The sequence below is a fragment of the Elephantulus edwardii genome, unplaced genomic scaffold (genome assembly GCF_000299155.1).
Source record: "Elephantulus edwardii isolate Elephantulus edwardi_28Jun2011 unplaced genomic scaffold, EleEdw1.0 scaffold00087, whole genome shotgun sequence".
Classification (NCBI taxonomy): Eukaryota; Metazoa; Chordata; class Mammalia; order Macroscelidea; family Macroscelididae; genus Elephantulus; species Elephantulus edwardii.
The window spans coordinates 13732701-13756044 of record NW_006399837.1 but is presented as its reverse complement, the minus strand read 5'-3'; the positions used below and the strand labels follow the sequence as shown (position 1 = coordinate 13756044).

Sequence of the window (23344 nt, the reverse complement as noted above, 5' to 3'; positions counted from 1 at the left end):
CTGTGCTTCACATTCCTACGTTCACATTGTTTCAAAGGATCTCTCATGCACATTGTGTTTTACAAAATTCATTGCCATAGACCTCTGGCTAGTTTTATCCCATTTTTTCGGCTTCCCCTGTGTCCTTCCTAACTCCTTCACCACCCCTGTTCCCCAAACTCTTGTTAGTCTAGTCACTCCCTCTTCTCCACACCATCTGCCCCACCCCACACCTCTCCCTTCCCATTTTAGACTTTCAGCTATGTCTTACTAGTTATCCTTTATTTTTACAATAATGGCCTCAGGTAGTAATCAACTTTTTAAAGAAAGTGATTTATTAAGTGACTTCTCTGAGAAGCATAGTGTGAGAAACATAACGGGATTCTGCAGGAAAGACACAAAATCTGCAGATAGCACCAGGACCGCGGGGGGCACAGGAGCAGCAGTCACAGTACTGGTTCCACCGTGAAATGGGGTAAAACCTCCAGGGGAAGCGGTTCGTTCACCGCAGGGTGGGGCGGGGATCGGGCGGGCGGGTAGTGTCAGCGGTCAGCAACAGTGCTGAGAGAGAGGCCCTGCCCAGAAAGGCCAAGTGGCCAGGGCGTCCCATCATTCATGTACCAGTGGGCTCTTCTCGTTCTCGTTTATGTCTTGAATAGCAAACACTTCCTTGAAATTCTTCTCAAATTCAGCCTCCAGCCTCAGTCCCATTTGACCAAAGTCCTTGTACTGAAAGAAAAAAAATGACGAAGACAAAAATAATGGTACACTGAGGGCTTGAGGGCATCTGACAGTTCAGAATGATGAGGACACTCTAGGCAAACATCAAAGTGTGAACCGTGGTGCATACACACGGTGGAATACAAGGCGCATTCTGAAAACACATATAACACGATGAGTCTAGAGGACACAATGTCGAGTTAGGGGAACGAGTCATAAGACAGTCAATGTCCATTAAAGATTACACAGAAAGACCCCAGGTAGATACATCCTAGAATGGTTAACAGGGACGAGAGGGAGCAGGGATACTGCTTGGTGAAGACAGAGCAGATGTTAAGATGGGCGAAGGGAAGGGCGATAAAAACAAAACAAGTGATTCAACAAGCAAGCCCCCGAGTGTTAAAAACAGCTACATCCACTCACACCCACTCACTGCCGCTGAGGTGGAATCCACCCCCAGCCCCCCCAGCAGGTTTTCAGAGGCTGTGAACTGTTCATTTTCCTCCTCAGAGCAGCCGCTGGGTTCAAACCGCGTGCCTCTAGGCTGGCAGCTCAACTTCCTATGACTGGCCCACTAGCCCTCCTTAATGGTTACCCTGCTGTTGCTGTTAGGTGCCATCAAGTGGAGAAAGACTCAGGGCCACCCTATGAAGAGCCACTCTGAAGCCTGCCCTGTCCTGTGCCATCATCATCATCTCTGAGACCCAGAGCCCACTGCTGACGTCACATGTCAGTCCATCTTGTTGTAGGTCTTTCTCTTCTTTGCTGACCCTCCATCTTTTGAAGGATGATGTCCCTTTCCAAGGAACAGTCTCGCCTAGCTACATGCCCAAAGTATGAAAGACAGAGCTTCATCAACACTGCCTCCAAGAAGCACTGACCACACCCTTTCCAGGACACATCTGTACTTTCAGAAGTCCATCAGATAGTCAGTGCTCTTCTCCAGCACAATCCATAGGCATCAATTCTTCTGACCTCTTTATTCACTGTCTAGCTCTCTAACGGGTAGCAAGTGATAGAGAAGACCATGGCCTGAATCAGGTACATTTTAGTCTTCAAACTGACACCAGTGCTCTTTGGTATTCTGGAGAGGTTTCCGACAGCACACTTACCCAGTACAATACATCTCCTGATTTCCTGACTGCTGGTACCAAGAAGAGTACTGATCACTGATCCAAGCAATATTAAATCACTGACAGTGTCATTTCTTTCTCCATCTATCATAATGATTACTGGGCCTGCGGTGAGGACTGAAAAGTTACATTAGTCAAGTTAAACTAAAATCCTCAAGAAACTGAAAGTAACTTTTGTCCTGGGACCATGAGCAATTCTTGTGAATGAGTTGAGGCCTACTGTCTTAAAACAGGTAAGAGAATTCTTAAAGTCACTGGTGGTGTTGGTCACAATTCAACAGTACAGAAGTTCTAGTCAAATCTTCTCTCTGCACCACTCACGTCCATTCCGCAGGTGAGCCCTGTTGACTCAGATCCATCAAGGGGAAATTCTTCTATAAACAATCTGGGTGCAGGGAGTCCTAAGAAGTTTAGCGGATATGGAGGAAAAGGAGAAGCAGTTCACTGTGACTTGAAAATATGACTCTCCGATGCTCAGGCGCAGGAGGTCCACTACTGTCCTCCTTGGGCTCCGTCTGACCTGCCGAGCAGAGGGACTCCGGGAAGCCCAGGGTCCTGACAAGGATGAAACCCATCGTCTCAACGTCACTTTGTCACAGTCGGCTCTGGTCCTGAGGTGACAAGGTCACTGACTTCTGGAATCCTTGTTCAGGTAGGCTTGCTCCAGCATGAGGGATGCTGAGAGGAGCAGAAAAAGGCTCCCCAGGAGGAAGAGCAGGAGGCAGAGGAGAGAACCCACCTTGTAGGATGCTCTGTGGTTGTGGAAGATGAGGCGCATGTCCTGCACGAATCCCTGCACCTGGTGGTAACTCTTCTTATCAAGTTTCTTCTTGATTTTATTTAGCCACATGGGTTCCTTCAGGTCCCCAGAAACCTCTTTATTCTGAGGACACAATATCAAAAAGAACTGCTATTAGCATAGCTCAACATCTACCTTCCATGAATTCCCATTAAGCCCAGTTGAAACACAGCAAGTGAAAGAAAACAACTAGTGCTTTCACTCCCGGGGATTCAGGTCGCAAATCCCACATCACCAGTTTCCAGGACACAAACATCATGACAGCTGTGTCCATGGTTTGATGTTACTTACATAGTAATAATATGGAATGTTGGCAAAAAAGGAGCTCTCTGAACAGCAATAGACCTTCAAGAGGATGAACTCACATTTCTGTAAAAGAAGTGGGTTGTAAATAAAAAGCAGCGTGAAGGAATGACCCCCATCCCTGTGCAGACAGAAGTCAGGACTAGGAGTCAAGCCAGTCAACCAGGAGGTTCTCCGACCATGTGTGACTCAAAATAGACATGCAAGGGCTTGAAAACAAATCTTGATGTTGATATGAAGTGATTCGGGTGCGGTGTGAAAAAGCATCCTCACCGTGGGACCCTGGGTGATTCTGCTTCTCATACAAGAAGGGAGAGGAGGCTTGCAGGTCACTCACCAACTGTTCCTCGGGCAACATCTGCCTCTCCAGGATCTCAGATTCCTGTTGACACTGCTGGCCTCCTGAAGAAGCCTTCACCCTGCAGAAGATGCAGCTCCACGGGGTCCTGAGAGGTGGGACAGAAGTGAGCAGAGCGCAGGGCCGGAGCCGTCATTTCCGTGGGTGCTACAGGCCAGTGGGCTCAGCTGTGGCAGACACTTCACAGTGTCCTCAACTCCCCAACCTGAGGCCTCGGGCCAATGGTCTCCTCCATCAACGGCAGTCCCAGGGCCGTCAGCCCACAGGAGGTGGTGTCACAATGAGGTGGGCTCTTCTCTCCCTGCCTGGGCTTCTGGGAGCACCAGGATCCCTGCCTGCTGGGTCTGGTGACCACAAGCCTGACCTCAGCCCCTGGAGGACTCAGATCTGCATCATCCTAATGGGACCAAGTGAAATACAAGAGCAAAGTGACGCTTCCTGCCTTTTTTGAATAAGCACAGAATACAAATAACTGGCATTTTCTGTCTCAAAACTCTTTAGACAGAGGTCGGTTCTGGAAAACATGGAAGGAAGAACAGCACCAGGATGAAGGCATGAAGGCCTGGCCACCGTCCTGACAGTCAGAGGAGGTGTCTGATCCTCAGAGGGCAGCAAGCTTCTGTGGAGCTGGCTCCTGATGTCAGTCCCTTGGGAACCCTGCTCCTTCCCCATCTACACACATGCAGGAACCCTGCAGGGTCACTGTTTCCAGCAGGAAGAGGGGTTCCTCGCCAGAAGAGAGGAGCTGGACGGCATGCCACTAACCTCTCCTTCTCCACAGGTGCAATGTGACAGCGCTCATGGAAGGACCTTGAGCAAGTGTCACAGCAGAACAGGTCCCCTCCATCGCGGCACACCTCACAGTCATCAGAGTTCCCCAGCTGGAAGAGAGAGAACGCCCACCTCACGGGATTAGGGAGAGCTCTGCAGGGAACAACGGGAGTCTGGGACACAGCACAGAGGCATGCGTGCTTCTCCCTGCGTTACCAAGGCCACCAGAAGGAGATTCCAGAGAAGACATCTAGGCTTGCTTTGGCGCTTAGCAGGAGGGGTCTGTGTGTCATACCAGAAAAGGGATCCTTATAAAACGTTCCTAACGCAGAAAGAGGAACACCACCACAAAGTTCTAGTTACCTAGGACCCTGACTAACAACATTATCCTGCTAATAACAGGGTCTTGCAAGCAGCTGTTAAATTCATTTGTCTATAGCACAATCAAGGGAGTGCTTGTGGCCTAGAGGGTAAGGAGTGAGACTGACAACCTGAAGGTAAGTGGTTCAAATTCAGCAGTTAGTTGCTCCTCTGGAGAAAGACGAGCAACCTCCTCTCATGCAGTTTACAGCCTCTGGAAACCTGCTAGAGAATCAGCTAGGAGTTGGTTCTGACTTGGTGGTAACGTACAACAGCATAGCACAGTCATTAAACGATTCATGGAAGGGAGATTTACTGAGGCTATAATATGAGAACTCAAACTGTCAAGAAAGCCGGTTAAAGTATCTGAGTTTAGAGACCAACTCTAGAGACTGGCATGCACATGCTCTACACTCCCGTCAAAGAGCTAGTCACTGCTCTCGTCTTTGGGTACAAAGCAGGTTCTAGTGGTTAAACTCACGATAGCGGGTATTAACGTGTGAACCCGGAGATGTGACACATGCACAGGTACTGCTTCCCTGGCTCCCCTTCTGTGAACGAGTAGAAACATCTTAAGAACAACTGGTAGGTGGCTTTAAACCCAGATAGTAACAAGCGGCCTGGGTTGGTGGGACAGTTCCTACCCTCCTGTGACTATCTCAGGAGCTCACGCTAAAGCAGCCATGGAGACCGAGCCAGGCCTTGATGAATAAGCAGTGTGTGGAAATGAAGTGTGCAGTGGAGAAGCAGGCGGAGGCAGGGATGGCAGTGCCCAGCACGGACAGCGACGGCAGTGCCCAGCACGGACCATTCTGCTCCAAATGCATCTAGTGCTCCGCCCTTGCTTCCTGAGGTCTCTGTACCAACTCTGCTGCTGTATCTGTTTTATTTCTAGGTCCTCTTCTTCCTCCATTCAAACATCAAGAGATGACACAGATCTTGTCTCCAGCAGATGATCTAAGTGCATCTCACAGCTTCTTTATCTCTTTCAGTCTAAAGCTCCCAGGAGCTCCACCCTTCTGCACCCATGCACATCCCCACATGCGCTGAACGCTCTCTCCTCCTGGACACCCGACGCACAGTCCCAGCCCCAAACTCACTCTGTGACAACGTCGTGCACTCTCCTGTTGGTTAGAGAAGTAGTACTTACACAAGACTCAACTAAGTCCTTGTCATGATACTCCAATTTTCTCTGTAGAAAAACAGTAAAAATATCCAATATGATTGTTGTCTACCAGAGAACAGAGAGTACAAAGTCCCACAACTCAACACTCACGGCCAGGAGTTAGAACCAACTCCTAGCTAACCCTCAGTGGGTTTCCCCGGCTGTGAGCTGCACTGGAGATTCTCTACCTTTCTCCGGCAGAGTGGCCAGGGGGTGCACACCGCCCAGAAAGCCACCTCTGGGGAGGAGTACCACCAGAGCTCCCTGAAGCACCACAATGGTTGCTATGCATTGTTTCCTGTGTCCCAAGGTGAAAGGTCTACTGGACGGGGAGAATTTAAATGACTCAGAGGAAACTTTTGCAACATCATCGCCAACATAAGAAAATGGCAACACGAATAAAAAAAGTCTGAGCTCAAGATGATCCCATCACCTTACTGTCATAACCACGCTTGTGTTTTCAACTCAAACATGCCATGACACCTGCCTCTATTGCTAAAGCAAGGCTGTGATGTTTATTCCAATCATTACCACCATCTCAAAGAATTTAATAGAAGACCTTGCTTTATTGATAACTTAGTTCAAAGAAGCAACTCTGAAAGCACATTAAAAAAAACACCCCAAAACAAAAAACCACCCAAAAAAACAATAGAGAGGGGGAAACTTAAAAACTACTGACCGCAGAAAACCTAGATAAACTTTGCCAAGTCAGTTATATGATGAACCTGTAGAAAGTTATGCAATAATCACCATTTTTCTCCAGTGAGGGCCTCTTGGTGGATGAGGGAGGAATCCTTCCTGAGAAAAGAAATTCCAGGATGTGATTAGCCTGTGCTCCTCGCATCTACAGTCTCACCCTGAATGTATGTACCTGGATGTCCCACTGGCAGCTGACTCCTGAGATGTCTACATGAGAAACCATCTCCCTCTCCCTACTTGACTTCTATGCGACTTAAATCAATAGTAGCTTAAAAAGTCCTCAATAGCATTTTTTTCTTTTCCTTTTGTTTCATTCCCGATTTCTAAGAGGCTTTCCTTCACAATTTCTCTTACACCGATCATTTCTTTTCCACTGCCACGAATGAGATCCTAGCTTGAGTCCTTCAACTAAAAAGACATCAGTGCTGCCAAGTCGGAATCGCCTCAGAGCTGACCCTGCAGCAGGCTTCGAGAGGCTGTAAATCACAGAGGTTCCCCATCTTCCTCTCCCACAGCCGATGGTGGATTTGAACTTTCAGAGGTTCCACCTTTGGGCTCACAATGCAACTCCTCCTGAATACACACCACAGCTCCCTTACCCTGGGGCGATTCAATCAACACACACTTGTTGATTATTACTGGATGCTGGACACTATGCTAAACGGAAAGTTTGGAAATGCGAAGACAGAAAACACAAAGATGGACAAAATCTAGTCTAGATGGATGTACAGAAGGATAGCAATAAAACAGTGTAAGAAGAGCACCAAACCGCAGGCACCTCCAGTAGGGGTGACCGAGGGCCAGTTCAAGGAGGGACAATTCAGAGGGTGACACTGGAGGAAAGTGTACAGGCTGCGTAGGGGAGTTGTTGGCTGTGAAAAGACATGGAGTCATTTCAGGGCCACTCGCCTATCTGATGGTTTAAATAAGTCACGTCCGTCCTGAGAAGACCTCATGTGTCTGCACAGACTAGACTATGATTTAAACAACACTGACAGCTCACACCTTACAATATATGATCTACCTCGCAAAGCAACAGGGCCAGCCCAATCTTGGCTCTGGGTTTCACGTCATCAACTCTTCTTTTGGTCAGTGCGTGAAGTTACCTACACGCACCCGAGTCAGAACCACCTCTGTCTCTGGGGAGCGCCTGCTCCTCTCCTGACGGGCCAGTCTTCTAACACCAATGCCCTGCACTGTACTAGGACGATGCATGTGGGGCCGCTCTACCCCAAGTGTGAGGAGAAACTCCACACCTGTGTGGTGAATGCACAGACACCTTACTATCGAGACGCACCACGCAGGGCACTAGAATACCTTCATCAGCCACAGCAGAGGCCGTCCACCACAGCGCACGCTCAGCTTCCAGTTCTTTGATCTCGCGTAGCCTCCTCTGATTTCAAATTCGATGGGGGTGAACCAGTTTCCATCTTCATGCTGAATGGATTTCTCTGAGACTCCTGTAAGACCAGGGTAAGCAGATCCTGAGGTCTCTGTCCCCAGAGTTTAGACGGGGGTGGGGCGTGGTGTGTGTGTGTGTGTGTGTGTGTGTGTCCGTCCCACCACAATGGATGTGAAGCCAGCCCATCTGCGCTTACGATCAATAGTAAGAAGGTCTACCCTCCCCTTCAGGATTTCAAATGACCAGAACTCGTCCTCAAGTTCCCTGCAGAGCACATTCCTGCAGTGTCAGCACATTTCCTTGATTTTCACATTTGAAAAGCATAGAAATCACGACGTAAACCAGCCATTTAAAAGTATTTCCGAATTGTTTCTGAGAGGAGCAGGTGATTCCAGTCTGAAAGGACTCCCATCTGCTACTGAATCTCAGGACAGGAAGCAGGTGAGTCTCCAGCTATCCCTAGGGGCCAGTATGGAAACAGAATCCAGAATTGGCTTTCTGGCTTTTGCCCGCGATAGTCCACAGATGTCCTGAAGCTCAGAGTGTCACCAGAGAAACACTGCATCCTCTACTACATTCCTTTTCATCCAGTTTAATGCCATTTTTAAGCAGAGACTTTCCCATTGATAATTTCACCGGCAGCTGATAGTAAATCAGGAACCAGTGCTGCATGAAGGGTTGTGTTGCTAACCAGAGGTCAGTGATGGGGACCCGCCACCTGCTCTGCAGAATAAAGAGAGACAGTCTTTCCCCATCAATACGTGCAGCCTCGGAAGCGCAAGACAGTCACGCTGCACTGGACCTGGCCACAGTGGGTTTGGGTTTGGGTCTGATATTTAATAATTTTGAAATATTATCCAGTGGAAAAGTTAACGTATGAAAGTTACGTTCAACATCATTAGTTATCGTTGTTGTTGTTGTTAGGTGCTGTCAAGTGAAGTACGATGCACAGAGCTCCTATGAACAGACCTGAACACGGTCCTGCTCTGGGCCACACACTTGTACCCGCTGCTGCCATCACTGTCAACCTCTTCTGCTGACCCTCCACCTTTCCAAACACGATGTCTCTTTCCAACGAACAGCCTCTCCTGGCAAAATGCCCCAAATATGTTAGATGAAACCGCACTACCCCTGCGTCCCAGGAACACCCTGGCTCCATGAGTCCCAAGACACAGCTGCCTGGCCGTCCATGAGGTGTTCCGTGTTCTTCTCCAATACTACGACTCAGAGGCTTCAATTCTTCTGTCACCCTTTGTCTTTGTCCAGCTCTCAGATGCAGAACAAGCGAATGAAAAAGACTATGGTTCAAATCAGGTACACCTCAGTCTTCAAACTGCTCCTTAGCAATTTAGAGAGGGATCTGACTGTAAACTTGCCCAATGCAATATGTCTTCTGATCTCCTGATCGCTGGTACCAAGAAAGGTTGATTGTGGATTCAAGTAAGATGAAATTGTCGATAATTTCTGTATTTTCTCCATCAAGATGTTCATCATCAGTGTCATACTGTGACACTGATGTGTCAAATGCAATAATGGTCACCCATGGTGGACAGCGTTTGGTGGAGCTCCCCGATTAAAATAAGCTTGGAAGCAGGAGCGGCACCCACTTCTGAAATAGCTTGCCTCCGGAAACTCAACAAACTTGGGAGAAATGATGAAAGTTATACCAGTGTTCAGGTCTTTCATTCACAGGGTTGCTATGACTTGATGGCACTTAACAACAACAACATGATGTTGTTTTTTGATCCTGAATGTGCGCACTAGTCTATGCCAGGAAATTTGGAGGACAGCTACTTGGCCAATGATTGAAAAATATCCATGTCTGTTTCTATTCCCAAGAAAGGTACTTCAACACAGAGTAGAAATTATTGAACAATATCACCTGCAAGCCAAATGTTTCTGAAAATCATAAAAGAATCAGTCAGAATAGTACACTGAAAGAGAAGTGTCAGAAGCTCATGAATTAGTAGGATAACGCAAATGAAAACCACAATGTGATACCACTCTGTATCCAATGATGGTCATAATCACAAAGACAGTGTTGGAGAGGAAGTGGAGAAATGTGAACCCTCGCTCACTGCCTCAGGAAATGCAAGGTGGAATGGCTACTGTGGAGAACAGTTTGGCAGGTCCTCAAAAAAATCAAACAGAGGGAGGTGGGGTGGGCGGGGGAGAAGGGTGCAACAATGAATGAATGGAATTCCAAAATCTCTGTAGATGTTCATTGAAATGAAAAATAAACAAACTAAATAAAAAAAAAGAAAGAGAGCGCTCCCATGTGATCTAGCATTTCCACTCCTAAATATGCACCCAAGAGAATGGAAAACAAATATTCTCTAAAAACCTGCATATTTAACACAGAAATAGTCCTATTACCGAAAAGTGTAAATCAAAATGTCCCCCGGCTGAGGAAGGATAAACAAATGGGACATTTCACAAAACATGAAATATTCTATTATTTGGTAAGGGAAGGGAATGAAATACTCATTCATGCTACACCATGAATGAACTCTGAAAATACATGACAAGTGGAAGAAGCCATGTCACAAAAGGCCACATACTGATTCCAGTTATACCCAGAAGAGGAACGCTGCAGAGCTGGAAGTAGGGAAATTGTCACTTCATGCTGTCAGTGAGGTGGGGTGGGAACGGGGACCGATCGCTAAAGCACAGGGGCTTTCATTTGGGAGATACAACAAATGTTTGGAAAGAAGCTTGTGATGATGGTTCAACTTCGTGAGTAAATGAAGTGTAAAGTGAACTGTACACTTTCAATTGGCGAGTTGTAGGGTATGGATATCATGTGTGAATGGACTTGTTTCAGAAAGAATAAAATCCGATGTGTGGGCACTGGAATCCTCCTCCACTGGAGAGAGTAAAACGGTAGGTACACCCTCACGGCACGTGCGCGTGGCAGTGAGAACCTAACAACTACGGGGCTTTTTTCCAAGTCATTTTTTTTAAAGTGAAAATACCACCTTAGAGATGATACACCTCCTCCTTTTCTGAAACCAGAGTTGGATCCCAGTTCCTTTAACACTGAATTTCACACGGATCACTCCTTTACTCCTGTGATTCCTTCAGACCAAAGTCGGAACTACAAGACCACGAAACCCACCTTGTTCAAATTTCTCCTTGTATAAAGTCCCCTTCACCTCACCACAAGTCACAGGCAGTACAGAGGAAGAAAAATCCACAGCTTCTGCTACATGCTTTCTTAGATCTGGAAAAGAAGATTTCTTTGTCTGGTTGCATTTTACAATTATATATACCTCCCTCTTCTCCCACCGAGGTCATTCCTATGAAGACACAAAGAGTCTTACAACAAATCTCTAGAGTTGCAAAATCTTTCTTGAGTAAAAAAACCTTGAAAACATATGCTAAGTAGGAGGTGTCTAGATACCACAATTCAATCTCTCAAACCTTACACAAAGCGGGATACTTACACAGAAAAATCAGACTTTAGTAGAATGGTCTTATCCTGCAATCTCTGAGGCTTCACTGATTGCTACAATGAAACACGACGGCTGTCCTTGTTCAGAAGGGAGCTTTCTAGCCAGGTTCGTTTTTTTTAAATAGCCACTTGTGGTTGAGTTGATTCTAACTTATGGTGGGCCTCAGTGAGAGATCTGAGACTATCTTAACGGGAGCAAGCTGTCTCTTTATTCTCCCATGGAGCCATTAGTGAACCTGAACTGATGACCATGAAATTAAAAGCTTAGCACTTCACCTACTATACCAACAAAGACTATTTTATCTCCCCATTTGAGCACCAAAGTCCCTATCAGGCAGCTTAATGGAAATGGTATCTAGTATCAGATTTATTCTTCATTCCACTGTATTTTGCCTTTACCTTCACTTTGTCTATGGCTGAGAAAAGAACTTAGGGAACTCCAGAATGATCATCAAATGGCACAGGCAGGTGGCACTTGGGACCTGATTTTATAGACGTGAGGATAAAAGGTCTCATTCCAGGTGGATGGGTAGTTGCCCTGTCCTTTCAATCAAAGCTGTGGAGGCAGGAAGGGCTTCTCATCATGACCATGGCCCTGAGGCTGGTTTTGACATAGACAAAATATTAGAATCAGGCAAAGCAGAGAAGCAACTTAGTTTTACTCACCTTTTTTAAAACTGTTTTTTTTTTTTAAAAAAAATGTGATTTTAACAAAAGTTTACAGAACGGTGCGGGTTTCATTCATTTATTGTTGCGTATTTTCCTTCCTCCCTCTTCCCGAGTCCTCTTCGCAATGCACCTCTAGTTCCACACTGCTGTCATATGTATAATAAATACCTAATCAGACTTTCCTTTCAGACAGTTCTTCTCCTCATCTGTTCCAAAGCCGTGTTCATTATCTAGCCACTCTTTTCCTATTCTCCCACAACTCCCTATGTCAGTTCTATTTTATAACAGCAGTGGTATGCATCACGCTCCGGCTTAAAGACGAGAAAACAGACACAAGAGACGTCTCGCGACAGGTCCAAGCCTGTGCAGCCAGAGGAAGGTCTAGAACACAAAATCTGTTACTCTGGGCCACTATGAGTGTGAACCCTGGGGATCTCTGTGCAGCAAGCGGAGGCCCAGGTCAACAACTGTGGGTCACTCTTTTACTCAGAGATGGACTATTCTGCTTCCTCTTAAGTGATGAGCCGAGTGTAGACAGCCCTGCTGTGGCCCCTGGCGCCAGGATCTGGTTGCGGACCTATCACCATGATATCTGTCACTCTCTTCCTGACACATTGTGGAGATCAACTAAATGTGATACACTTCTCAGCTCTCTACATATAATTTCTATTACAGCTCATAAAGCAAGTAAAGAAAAGGGTTTGTTATTAAAACCCAGCGGAAACCGCAGGCAGCCACTGAATTGGTGCTCACCTCTTGACCGGCCACTTTTCCCCGGGCCTCTGTGTCCTTGAGTCAAAGGATTCCGAGGTCTACCTCTTTTCCTCCCTGAGAAAACAGAAAAACAATCACAGTTTCAGATGAGCATTGCAAAGAGACTGTTTTCTAAAATTCCATTTATATGTAACTTTCCAGGACCCTGTAAAATAGAAAAGAAAAAGCCAGATTTAACCCAAAGTCTTTAAGGTACCAAGACGCTGATGGCGACCTTTAGGCTCACCCTGTTCCTTCTATATTCACGTATATCTAAAAGGAAAACCAACAACTGAAATCGGAATTTCACTTACACTCATCATCTATGTGTTAAGTGGCTAATATATTCTGAACGCGTGTAAACCTACTAACTTACTTAACCTTGGGAGCAATTGTATGAGACAGGGATAAAAATCACTGTGATTGCAGAAATTCAAGCATTTGGAGAAAAACTACAGAATGGCGTGAAGTCTTTGCAGACTTTTTAGTAGCTGTTGTTATGTGCTGTTGAGTCAGAACCGGCTTTTAGCTGACCCTGAGACGGTGTGCAGAGGAAGTAAATGACAGGAAGTTCCACCCACCTTTCTCCCGTGGAGCAGCGAGTGGATTTGAATTGCATGCCTTTGGGTCTGTGGTGCAATTCCTTACCACTAAGCCACCAGAACTCCTTTAGCAGTAGGTAAGGAATGAACAGGAGCCCGTGCATCAAAGGTGAACCTCTCATGGGCTCCACAGTTGAGACCCATGCTCTCACTTCACCTGGATGGGAAATATTCCACACATCTGTGCTGAAGCTAACAGTAAATGTGACCGAGGGCTTTGTTCACCCAAGCTCGCACAACAAAATGCGCAGAAGGGTGATGGAAAGGAAGGGGTAGAGGGGAGCTCTGGTGGTCTAGTGGCAGGAAGCGGCACTGCAATCCCAAAGGCACAAGGTTTGAATCCACCAGATATTCCACTGGAGAAAGAGAGGCAATCTCCTCCTGTGCCAGTCATATTTGATGGTTCACAACAAAACAAAACCAACCAACCAAACATTAAAAATAAGGAAAAAAGTAATGGGTAGAAAGTGAGTCCTCTAAAATCTTAGGTCAAAGAGTAACGGAGGGATGACTTGATAGTTTTCATAACAAAGAATTTTTTCCTGTTTGCAAGGTCAATGGCAAGATATATGTACCTCAATGTTTACTATTGTTTAAATGCATTTGATTTTCTATGGTAGGACAAAATCCTTTGTCTTTTTCCTGGTGTTTAACGTTTACTATTCTAGTCTGACCTTTTTTGTTCATATAGGGTCACTATGAGTCATGCTCAACACGAAGGCAATCAACAACATTCTAGTCTGGTGGCCTAGTGGTAAGAAGCTGTGCTACAATCTCGAAGGCATGCAGTTTGAATCCACCAGCTGCTCTACAGAATGGGTAATATCGTGTATACTTAACTGCCTCTGAAAACCCACTGGAGGGTCAGCTATGGGTCGGTCTCGACTCAAGAGTACAAAACAATAATAATCTAATTTATAGCCAACATTAGATGGATCTCAGCCAAAAGCAGAGAGTACCAGAGGAACGTCTATTTCACTGACCATGCAAAGGCAATTGAGTGTGAATCACAAGAAATCACGGCTCACCTTGAGAAGGATGGGAATCACAGAACACTTAACTGTGCTCACGCGAAACTTGTACTTGGACCAGGAAGCAGTCCTCAGAACAGAGCAGGGAAACACTACATGGTTGAGGATCAGGAAAGGTGCGCATCAGGGATGCATCCTATCTCCATATCAATTTACATGCAAAACAGCTCATTTGGGAGGTTGGGCTTCCTGAGGAGGAATGTGGCATCAGGACTGGCAGAAGACTCATCAAGAAAATGCACTATGCAGATGACACAACCCTGCTTGTTGCAACTGAGGAGAACCTGAAGCGTTTGCTGCAGAGGGCCAAGGACTACAGTCTTCACTATGGATTGAAGCTCAACATTAAGAAGACAAAGATTCTCCCCATGGGGCCAAATGGCAGCGTTATGACAGATAAGAAGAGATAATAATTATAGCTTGCTTAGTTCTATACTCAACACTATTATCACCAGCAGTCAGGAAATGAAGATGAATTGCATTGGAAAAATCTGCGGTCAGAGACCTCTCCAGAGTACTAAAGAGCAACGATGTCAGACTGGAGACTCTGATACACCTGTTGATGCCTTTGAGTTCTGGTGCTGACAAAGAGCAGTGAATATCCCATGGACTGTCGAAAGAATAAACAGATGTCTTAGGAATAGCACATCCAGAGTGCTCCTGGGAGGAAAGGATGGTGAAACTTCTCACACATTTTGGGCACATTGCTAGGAGAGGCTGTTTCCAGGAAAACGAAATAAATCATGCTTGGAAAGGTGGAGGAGAAAAGAAAGGCAGGCCTTCAATGAGATGGCTTAACACAGTGACTGTAGCGATGGGTTTAAGTGTGTGAGAGTTGACGAGGATGGCACAGGACAGGACAGGGTTCAGGTCTGTTGTTTACAGGGTCACTAGGAGTCATACTTGACTTGACGGCACCCTAACAACATAACAATCTTTGCAGGGCCTTGAAGATTGATTTTCACCTCTACTGCTTTCAAGAACAGGTGGTCATCCACTTTGTTGTTTTCTAGGAATAAAAACAAAGAAAATCCCCTTGCTGTTGAGTCAGAACCTACTTTGTGACTCTCCGAAAGGTCCCTGGCAGATGCACCAGCACTCCTTCAGAGGAAGATGGGACACCTCCTGGTGAATTACAGCCTCTGAAGACCCTCCGGAGGATCTGCTCTGACGCAGTTCAGACGCAATGACAATGAGTGGATGAGACATATAGGGAAGGAAAGCCAGCTGAGAGGAGACCTCAGTACCACCAGGAAATAATCTCCAGGAATCTCTCTCCTCTGTTTGGACCAGAACCCTGCACGAAGGAAGATGCTCAATGATCTGGACACCCAGACACAGGGCGGTCTCCCAGGAACGTCTGAACTAAAATACTGAATGAAATAGACCTTCCTCCACGAAGGACAAGAGAGCAAGTGGGCTTTCCCCTAGAGCTGATACCCTGAACTTGGACTTCTACCCTCCCAAACGGTAAGAGAACAAATTTCTGCTTATCCATTGGTTGTATTTCTGCAACAGAAGCCCTAGATGACTAAGAAACCTTGAAAGACTTTTTACTTTACTGTCCTTTGTTGTATTGCACTTTGCAGATACTGTGGGGGTGTTACGTGTTTTTTGGTTTCTTTTGCAAATCCAAGTTTTGTGGCAACTCCGTACTGAGTGGGTCTACATCATGGCCATTTCCCCAATGCCATGTGGAAGTTCTTCAAGTCTGTCATTTTGGTCATTCTCACAATATTTCAGATGTTTTCACAATGATATTGCAGACTTAATAAACTACTGTCATGTCAGATGCTGTTGGCTCCAACCCAGTGACCCTACACACAACAGAACAAAACCCTCTCAGACCATAGGCCATCGTCTTGCCTCTGCTGTGCTTGGGCCCACGGCTGCAGTCGCTGTGCTAATCCATCTCACTGACGTTCTTCTTCACGGACCCTCTGCTCTCCCAAGCATGGCTTCCCTCTCCACAACCAGCCCCTCCTAACAACATGCCCAAAGAATGTGACGTGAAGTCTCACCATCTTATTTTCTAAGGAATATTCAGGCTGGATTTCTACACATCATAGTTGGGAGCTGTGGTGGCCAAGTAAGAAGAGCTGTGCTGCCAACTGAACACACACAGACTGAATCCACTAGCTGCTTCCTCCCACGCGATTCTGCCTCTAAAAACCCACTGGAGGGTCAGCCGTGTGTCAATTTTGACTTGATAACAACATAGTGCAAATATACGACATCCATTGGGAAGTCTTCAGTGCAGTATTCATTGTATTTGCGTGGTCTTGAATCTACAGTATTTTCAAGGTTGTTGTTGTTGTTGTTATGTGCCGTCGAGTCGTTTGTGACTCATAGCGACCCTATGTACAACAGCCCTAACCCCTGCTCTATCCTGTGCCAATCTCATTGCCTCTGACACACCCATTCCGATTACCCCAGTCACTGAATCAATCCACCTCATAGAGGATCTTCCCCTCCTGCACCTGCCCTCCACCCTCCCAAGCATGATGTCCCTCTCCAAGGACCTGTCTCTCCTTACAACATGTCCAAAGTATGTCAGACGAAGACCCAGAATCCTTGCCTCCAAGGAGCAGCCTGGTTTAACCCTCTCTACGATGAATCTGTTTTCTTGGCAGTCCATGGTACATTCAATACTCTTCTCCAGCACCACAGCTCAAAGGCATCAATTCTCCTTCTATCCTCCCTAGTCATTGTCCAACTCTCTGATGCATAACAAGTGATTGCAAAGACCATGGCCTGTATCAGGCGGACCTTAGTCTCTAGAGCAGAAACAGTGCGGGCACAAGCCGAGACCAGGCAACACAGAGGACTCCCACAATAACATCTGACACGCCTCCAGGTAACAAGCCCCGAGGCGGAGCCTAAACCCGTTGGGACCTCGGTCCAAGAAGAAAAACACACTCTATACAGGAGTTCTACAGGACACATCACCGTCCCTTCACAGTCCCTTCGGAGACAGTACAAGTAAACTTAAGAGACACTGGAACACAGGAAAAAAAAAATCTCTCTGACAAGCTGTCAAGTCATGGGTCGGACAATGGGAGATTAATTCTGAAAGTATTTGGTAGAAGTGAAGGGGTATCGTGCTGGAGGGTGGAGCTGGGAAATAAGTGGGTCAAGGCACTGGGCTAAGGGCAGGGACCACACTGTAACTAATGGTCAACTCCAAAATGAGGGATTTATCTTTCACTACTCCACAAATTGCTGTCAGATACTCCTCTAAATCTAAACATTCAGATTAAGACAAATAAAAATCACTCATATTTCAATAACCAAAAGCAATTATGGTATATATTTTTTTATGGATAAATTTCCAGTGATCCTTCTATGTATCTACACCTAAGTCTTTCATATGTAATAACTGCATGTTTATAGATGAGGACTTAGAAATAAAAATACATTTTTAGATGTATGACAATAATCTGCAACAAGGGGTGGACTTGGGGAGGGGGATGAAAACATGCAACAATGAATAAAAAAATTAATAAAAAATACATTTTTTACAAGTGTTTGTATACATACAGTCTTTTTTAAAGAGATGTACATTTAAATAAATTCCCATGTTTGGCTACAGACTGCAGACTCCATATTTTGAGTTTTGCTTCATTTAGCTTTCTTGGAACATCTTTCCAAATGCATATTCTCATGAGCTTAACTAAGAAAGATACGCACTTAGGACAGCTTATATCCACTGTCATAAGATAGTTTCACTCCCTGTGTATGTTACAGAGTAGAAGCGCTCCAAGGCTGTCACCTTTACGGAAGCAGATCACCAGGTCTTTTCTCTGTGGTGCTGCTGGCTGGGCTAAATTGCTAACTTTAGGTTAGCAGTTGAGCCAAAACATGTACTGCCCAGCATCTTCTTAGGGACGATAGAAACTACTAACTCTCTATCATTTACATTATACTGCTATTATGTGCCATCTAGTTACCTGTGACTCACAGCAACCCTATGTACAACAGGTCTGAAGCCTACCCTGTCCTGGGCCAATCTCAGTGACTGTGACATACCAACCCCCATTGCCCTACTTACTCTATCAATCCATCTCCTCTGGGGTCTTCCTCTCCTACGCTGTCCTTCCACCCTTCCCAGCAGGATGTCCTTCTCCAAGGATCGGTCCCTCCTGGCCACGTGCCCAAAGTATGTGAGATGGAGCTTCAAAATCCAAGCCTCCGAGGAGAAATGTGGTTTCACCTAAGACAGTCCTGTGTGTTCTCTTGGCCGACCATGATATGGTCAAGACTCTTCTCCAGCACAACTCAAAGGTATCAATATTTTTTTTTTAATTCTTCAGCTAATACAGCCCAAGGTATGATTTACCGTGCACATTACATCCAACCCCAACGAAGCAGAGTTAGCCCAGAAATCATAGGTCCAGAGCAAGAGATCAAAAAGGGCCTGGTTTTGAAGGAGTAAAGTGGGCTCTTAGAAGTGTTCGTGGCAATCGAATGGTGATGGAAGGTCTAGATCCCTTAAGTCAGAAGTTCCAGACAGAAGCATGCAAATTTGTCTCAGTGTCCCCAGCCTGTGGCATTCTCTACTCCTGCTGCTGTGGCGTCTGTGGGTGCAGAGGCTCACGTTTGCTTGGACCTCTGTCTCACCTTTCTTCTTTTATGCATCAGCCTGCACATTTGCTTTTTCCTCCATTCGGCCCCAATGGTCTGGAAGTCTCAAACAAGATGGCACTAAAGTCGAGAGAGGAAGACATCAATTCTTCTCTGTCATCTTTAGTTACTGTCCAGCTCCCTGACACACAGCAAGTAGTTGTGAAAACCATGGCCTGGATCAGGTGCACCTTAGTCCCTAGACTGACATTACTCTTTAGGACTCTGGAGAGGTCCTCGACAGCAGATTTTCCAAATGCAATTCATTTTTTTACTTCCTGACTGCTGCTGCTGAGAGTGTTGACTGTGGAGCCAAGCAAGCTCTGTTAACAACCTCAATCTCTTCTCCATTTATCATGGTACTGCCAACTGGACCAGTGGTGAGAATCTTTTGTTTTCTTCAATCCACATTGAAGACTACAGTCCTTGACCTTCTTCAGCAAATGCTTCATGTCCTCCTCAGTTTCAGCAAGTATGCCTGTGTCATCTGCATACTGCAGACTGTTGATGAGTCTTCTTCCAATCCTGATGACATAATCCCCTCGTATAGCCCATTATCTTACCTCAACATCATAACAGGTAAGAGACCAATCTGAACCATTGTATTGTGGCATCTTTGCTGGAACACAAGTTGTGAATTTAATGTATGACAATTGTATTTTGATAAATCTGACAATAAAAACATAAGATTTTTACAAAGAAACTTCTAAAACTTTGTTGAAGAAAGTAAAGAGAGGAAGCTCTGGTGGCCTACTGGCAAGAAGCTGCACTGCAATCCCAGAGATACGCAGTTTGAATCCACCAGATGCTCTGCTGGAGAAGGGAGGGGCAATCTCCTCCTGTACAAGTCAGATCCAATTTGACGGTGCACAAACAAAAAATAATTTTTTTGAAAAAAAAAAGAAAGTAAAAGAGACCTACAATCAGGAGAGGATAAAACAGATGAATAGGACCTTTTAAGAATAAAATCCCTGTGTACATGCAAAAACTTCTCCAACAGGGTAAAAAGGGAAACAAGTCACAGACTGGGAAAAATATTTGGTAATGACATGTCTGATAAGGGACTTATTATCTAGAATTTATAAAATACTAGATCACCACAACAAGATAAAGCTAAACAACTCAATTGAAAAATGGGCACAGGATATGAACAGACACTTCATTCAAGAAGACATTCAGATGGCAAACAAACACATAAAGAAATGTTCAAAATCCCTAGCTGTAAGACAGATGAAAATCAAACCAAATATATCATCTCACCCCAGTAAGAATAGCAAAATTTAACAGAACAGCAAACAACAAATGCTGGGAAGGTTGTGGAGAAACTGGAACCCTTATTCACTGTTGGTGGGAGTGTAAAACTGTAAAATGGTGCAACCACTATGGAAGGCTGTATGGCACTTTCTCAAGAAGTTAGAAATAGAAATACCATTTGACCCAGCAATTCCACTATTGAGAATATACTCTAAAGAAACCATAACTGCTACACAAGCAGATATATGCACACCCATGTTTATTGCTATGTTGTTCACAATAGCAAAGAGTTGGAAACAACTCAAGTGCCCATCAACAAAGGAATGGCTAGAGAAGCTGTGGTATAGTCACACAATGGAATACGCTGCATTGAAAAACAAGGAACTCATGAAATATTATACAAAATGGGTGAGCCTGGAGGACAGTATGCTGAGTGAAATATCTCAGTCACAAAAAGACAAATACTGCATAGTGCCACTGTTGTAAAGCACGACTGACATCGGTGTTGGGGGGAATCTAAGAGGAGATAAATAATGCATACTGCATTGAAACAGATGAGGGAGAGAATTGTTTAGGAGGAATATATGATTAGGTATTACTGTCATGACAAGAGTCCAGAATGAAGGCTGCATAGTGGAGTGGACTGGAGGAGGTGGGGACTGTATAATAATAAAATATTTTTTTTTTACTTTTCAAAGAGAAAAGCAAACTCAGGGGGAGGGGTGGGCAGGGAGAAAAGTATGAAACAATGAATGACTGGAAATCCAAAGTCTCTGTAAACTTTCATTAGAATAAAAAAGTTAAAATTTAAAAGTAAAATTAAAAGTAAAAAAGAAAGTAAAAGAGGAATAATAAGCAATTCATCTTCCTTATAAAAATCCCAATTCTTTCTAACTTAATCCAAAACTTTAATGCATTTCCAACCAAAGTTGAAATGTTACAGGGATTTATTCCAGTAGACAAAATGTTCCTCCACAGACCCTTCAGACGCATTCCTATTTCTAACATGTGCTGAAATGATTGAAACGCTGAGTCATCCTCTTACATCACCTCAAAGGACCTCTTGTGTGACTGAAAAGTTTGACTTTTGCTTCTTCCAAGGCACTAGCAAAAACGTTACACAGCTACACGTCCGGCTTTTCGTCAGAGCAAGCTTTCCTGCCTAGTACCTAATTCCGGCATCTTTTGCAGTTTGGACTCCAACAAATGATCAATGCACAGGAACACTGTATGGACAGTGTTGTTATTGTTGTTAGGTGCTGTCAAGTCTAATACGACTTAGCGACCCTATGAAACAGATCGGAACCCTGTCCTATCCTGTGCCATCCTCCCACTAACACACCCACTGCAGCAGTCACAGTGTCAATTCACCTGGTTGACTGTCTTTCTTTACTTTGATGACCCTGCACCTTTCCAAGCATGATGTCATTCTCCAAGGAACAGTCACTCCTAGCAACATCCAGAAATGTGAGATGAAGCCTCATCATCTTTGCCTCCAAAGAGCACTCTGGCTGCACTTTCCCCAAGACATTTGTTTGTTCTTTTGGCAGTCTATGGGCTATCTGGTACCCTTCTCCAATACCACAGCTCAAAGGTATCAATTCTTCTTCTGTCATCCTTATTCACTGTACAGCTCTGAGATGCATAGCAGGTGAACAGAAAGACCACAGACTAAATCAGACACATCTTAGTCCTCACACTGACATCATTTCTTCCTCAATTATTTGGAGAGTTTCCTGACGGCAGACTTTCCCAGTGCAATGTGTCTCCTGGTTGCGCAGTGGACAGAGTAGAATTTCCCAATAGAGTTTCCAAGGCTGTCAATCTTTGAAAAAGCAGACTGACACAAATTGAAGGTTCAAGTTGCAATGCTCAAAGATTTTACAGGGAAAATCTTGAATAATGTAGAAAATATAAAAAGAAGAAAGAAATATATAGCTATTCACTGTACCAAAAAGAATTAGTCCATAATGAACTATTTCAGGAAACAGCATAAAACCTAGAACCAACAGTACTAAAGGAAGAAGCCCAAACTTCATTAAAGGGAATGGCAAAAATTAAGGTGTCAGGAACAGACGGAAAACACACTGAGGTGTTTTGGGGAACAGATCCAAGCCTGGATGTGCTCAGCACTCTATGCCAAAAAATTTGGAAGACAAACACCTGGCCAATTAATTAGCAGAGATCTATAATTATTCCCAATCCCCAAAAAAGGTGTAGAAATTATCAAATATTATCATTAATATCACTATCAAGTAAAATTTTCCTGAAGATTATAAAAAATGGCTTGAATAGCATATCGACAGGGACCCACCAGAAATCCAAACTGCATTCAGAAGAAGCTGTGGCACCAAGAATGTAACTGCTGATGTGAGATAGATCTTAGCTGAAAGACTACCAGAAGAGTGTCTATTTGTGCTTTATTCAGTATATACAAAGGCATTTGACAATATAGATCATAAAAAATTATGGCTAATACTGAGAATGGGAATCCCAGAACACTAATTGTGCTAATGTGAAACCTATACATAGACCAAGAAGCAGCTGTCTGAACAGGGCAAGGAAACACTGCATGGTTTAAAACTAGAAAAGATGTGTCAGGATTATATCCTTTTGCTATAGTCAACCTGTATGATGAATTAAACATTCAAGAAACTGGATCACATGAAGAAGAATGTGACATGAGAACTGGAGGAAGGCTCAGCAACCTGTGTAACGCAGAAAATGCAATCTTGCAGAAAGAGACTTCAAGCACTTAATGAAGATCACAGACCACAGCCTTCAAAATGATTTACAGCTCAACAGCAAGAAAGTAATCTCCATTAATGGACCCAGGGCAACATCATGACAAATGGAGAAAAGACTGAAGTTGTCAATAATTTCATTTTACTTGTATCCACATTCAATGCCCGTAGTAACAGCAGTCAAGAAATCATTGCACTGGGAAAATCTGCTATAATAGACCTTTCCAAAGTGCTAAAGAGTAAGAATGTCAGTTTAAAGACTAAGGTGTGCCTAACCCAGTCATGGCATTTTCAATTACTTTCTCTGTATCTGAAAGTTGGACAGTGAACAAGGAAGACCAAAGAAGAACTGATACCTCTGAGCTGTGGTGCTGCGGAAAAGTACTGAATGGACTTTCAAAAGAACAAGTCAGTCTGTTCTGGAGGAAAGGTTGCTCTTCAGTGGCAAGGTTGGTGTGAATCTGCCTCACATACTTTGGGGATGTTGTTTAAGGGGAGCCCAGTCCTTGGACAAAGTCATCATCG

General features: G+C 44.7%; 1 protein-coding gene across 1 annotated transcript in view; it reads right to left on the bottom strand.

Moving 5' to 3' along the window:
• Window positions 1–588: 588 nt before the first annotated feature.
• Window positions 589–23344, bottom strand: part of SP140L (SP140 nuclear body protein-like) — a 42642-nt gene continuing 19886 nt past the window's right edge. Inside the window, exons 7-14 of the mRNA XM_006890333.1 lie at window positions 10808–10912; window positions 7605–7747; window positions 6339–6386; window positions 4058–4173; window positions 3272–3380; window positions 2923–3000; window positions 2572–2715; window positions 589–708 (exon numbers count right to left, since the gene is read on the bottom strand). Of these exons, the coding sequence (XP_006890395.1) occupies window positions 589–708; window positions 2572–2715; window positions 2923–3000; window positions 3272–3380; window positions 4058–4173; window positions 6339–6386; window positions 7605–7747; window positions 10808–10912 (863 nt within the window). The remainder of the gene's footprint in view (window positions 709–2571; window positions 2716–2922; window positions 3001–3271; window positions 3381–4057; window positions 4174–6338; window positions 6387–7604; window positions 7748–10807; window positions 10913–23344) is intronic.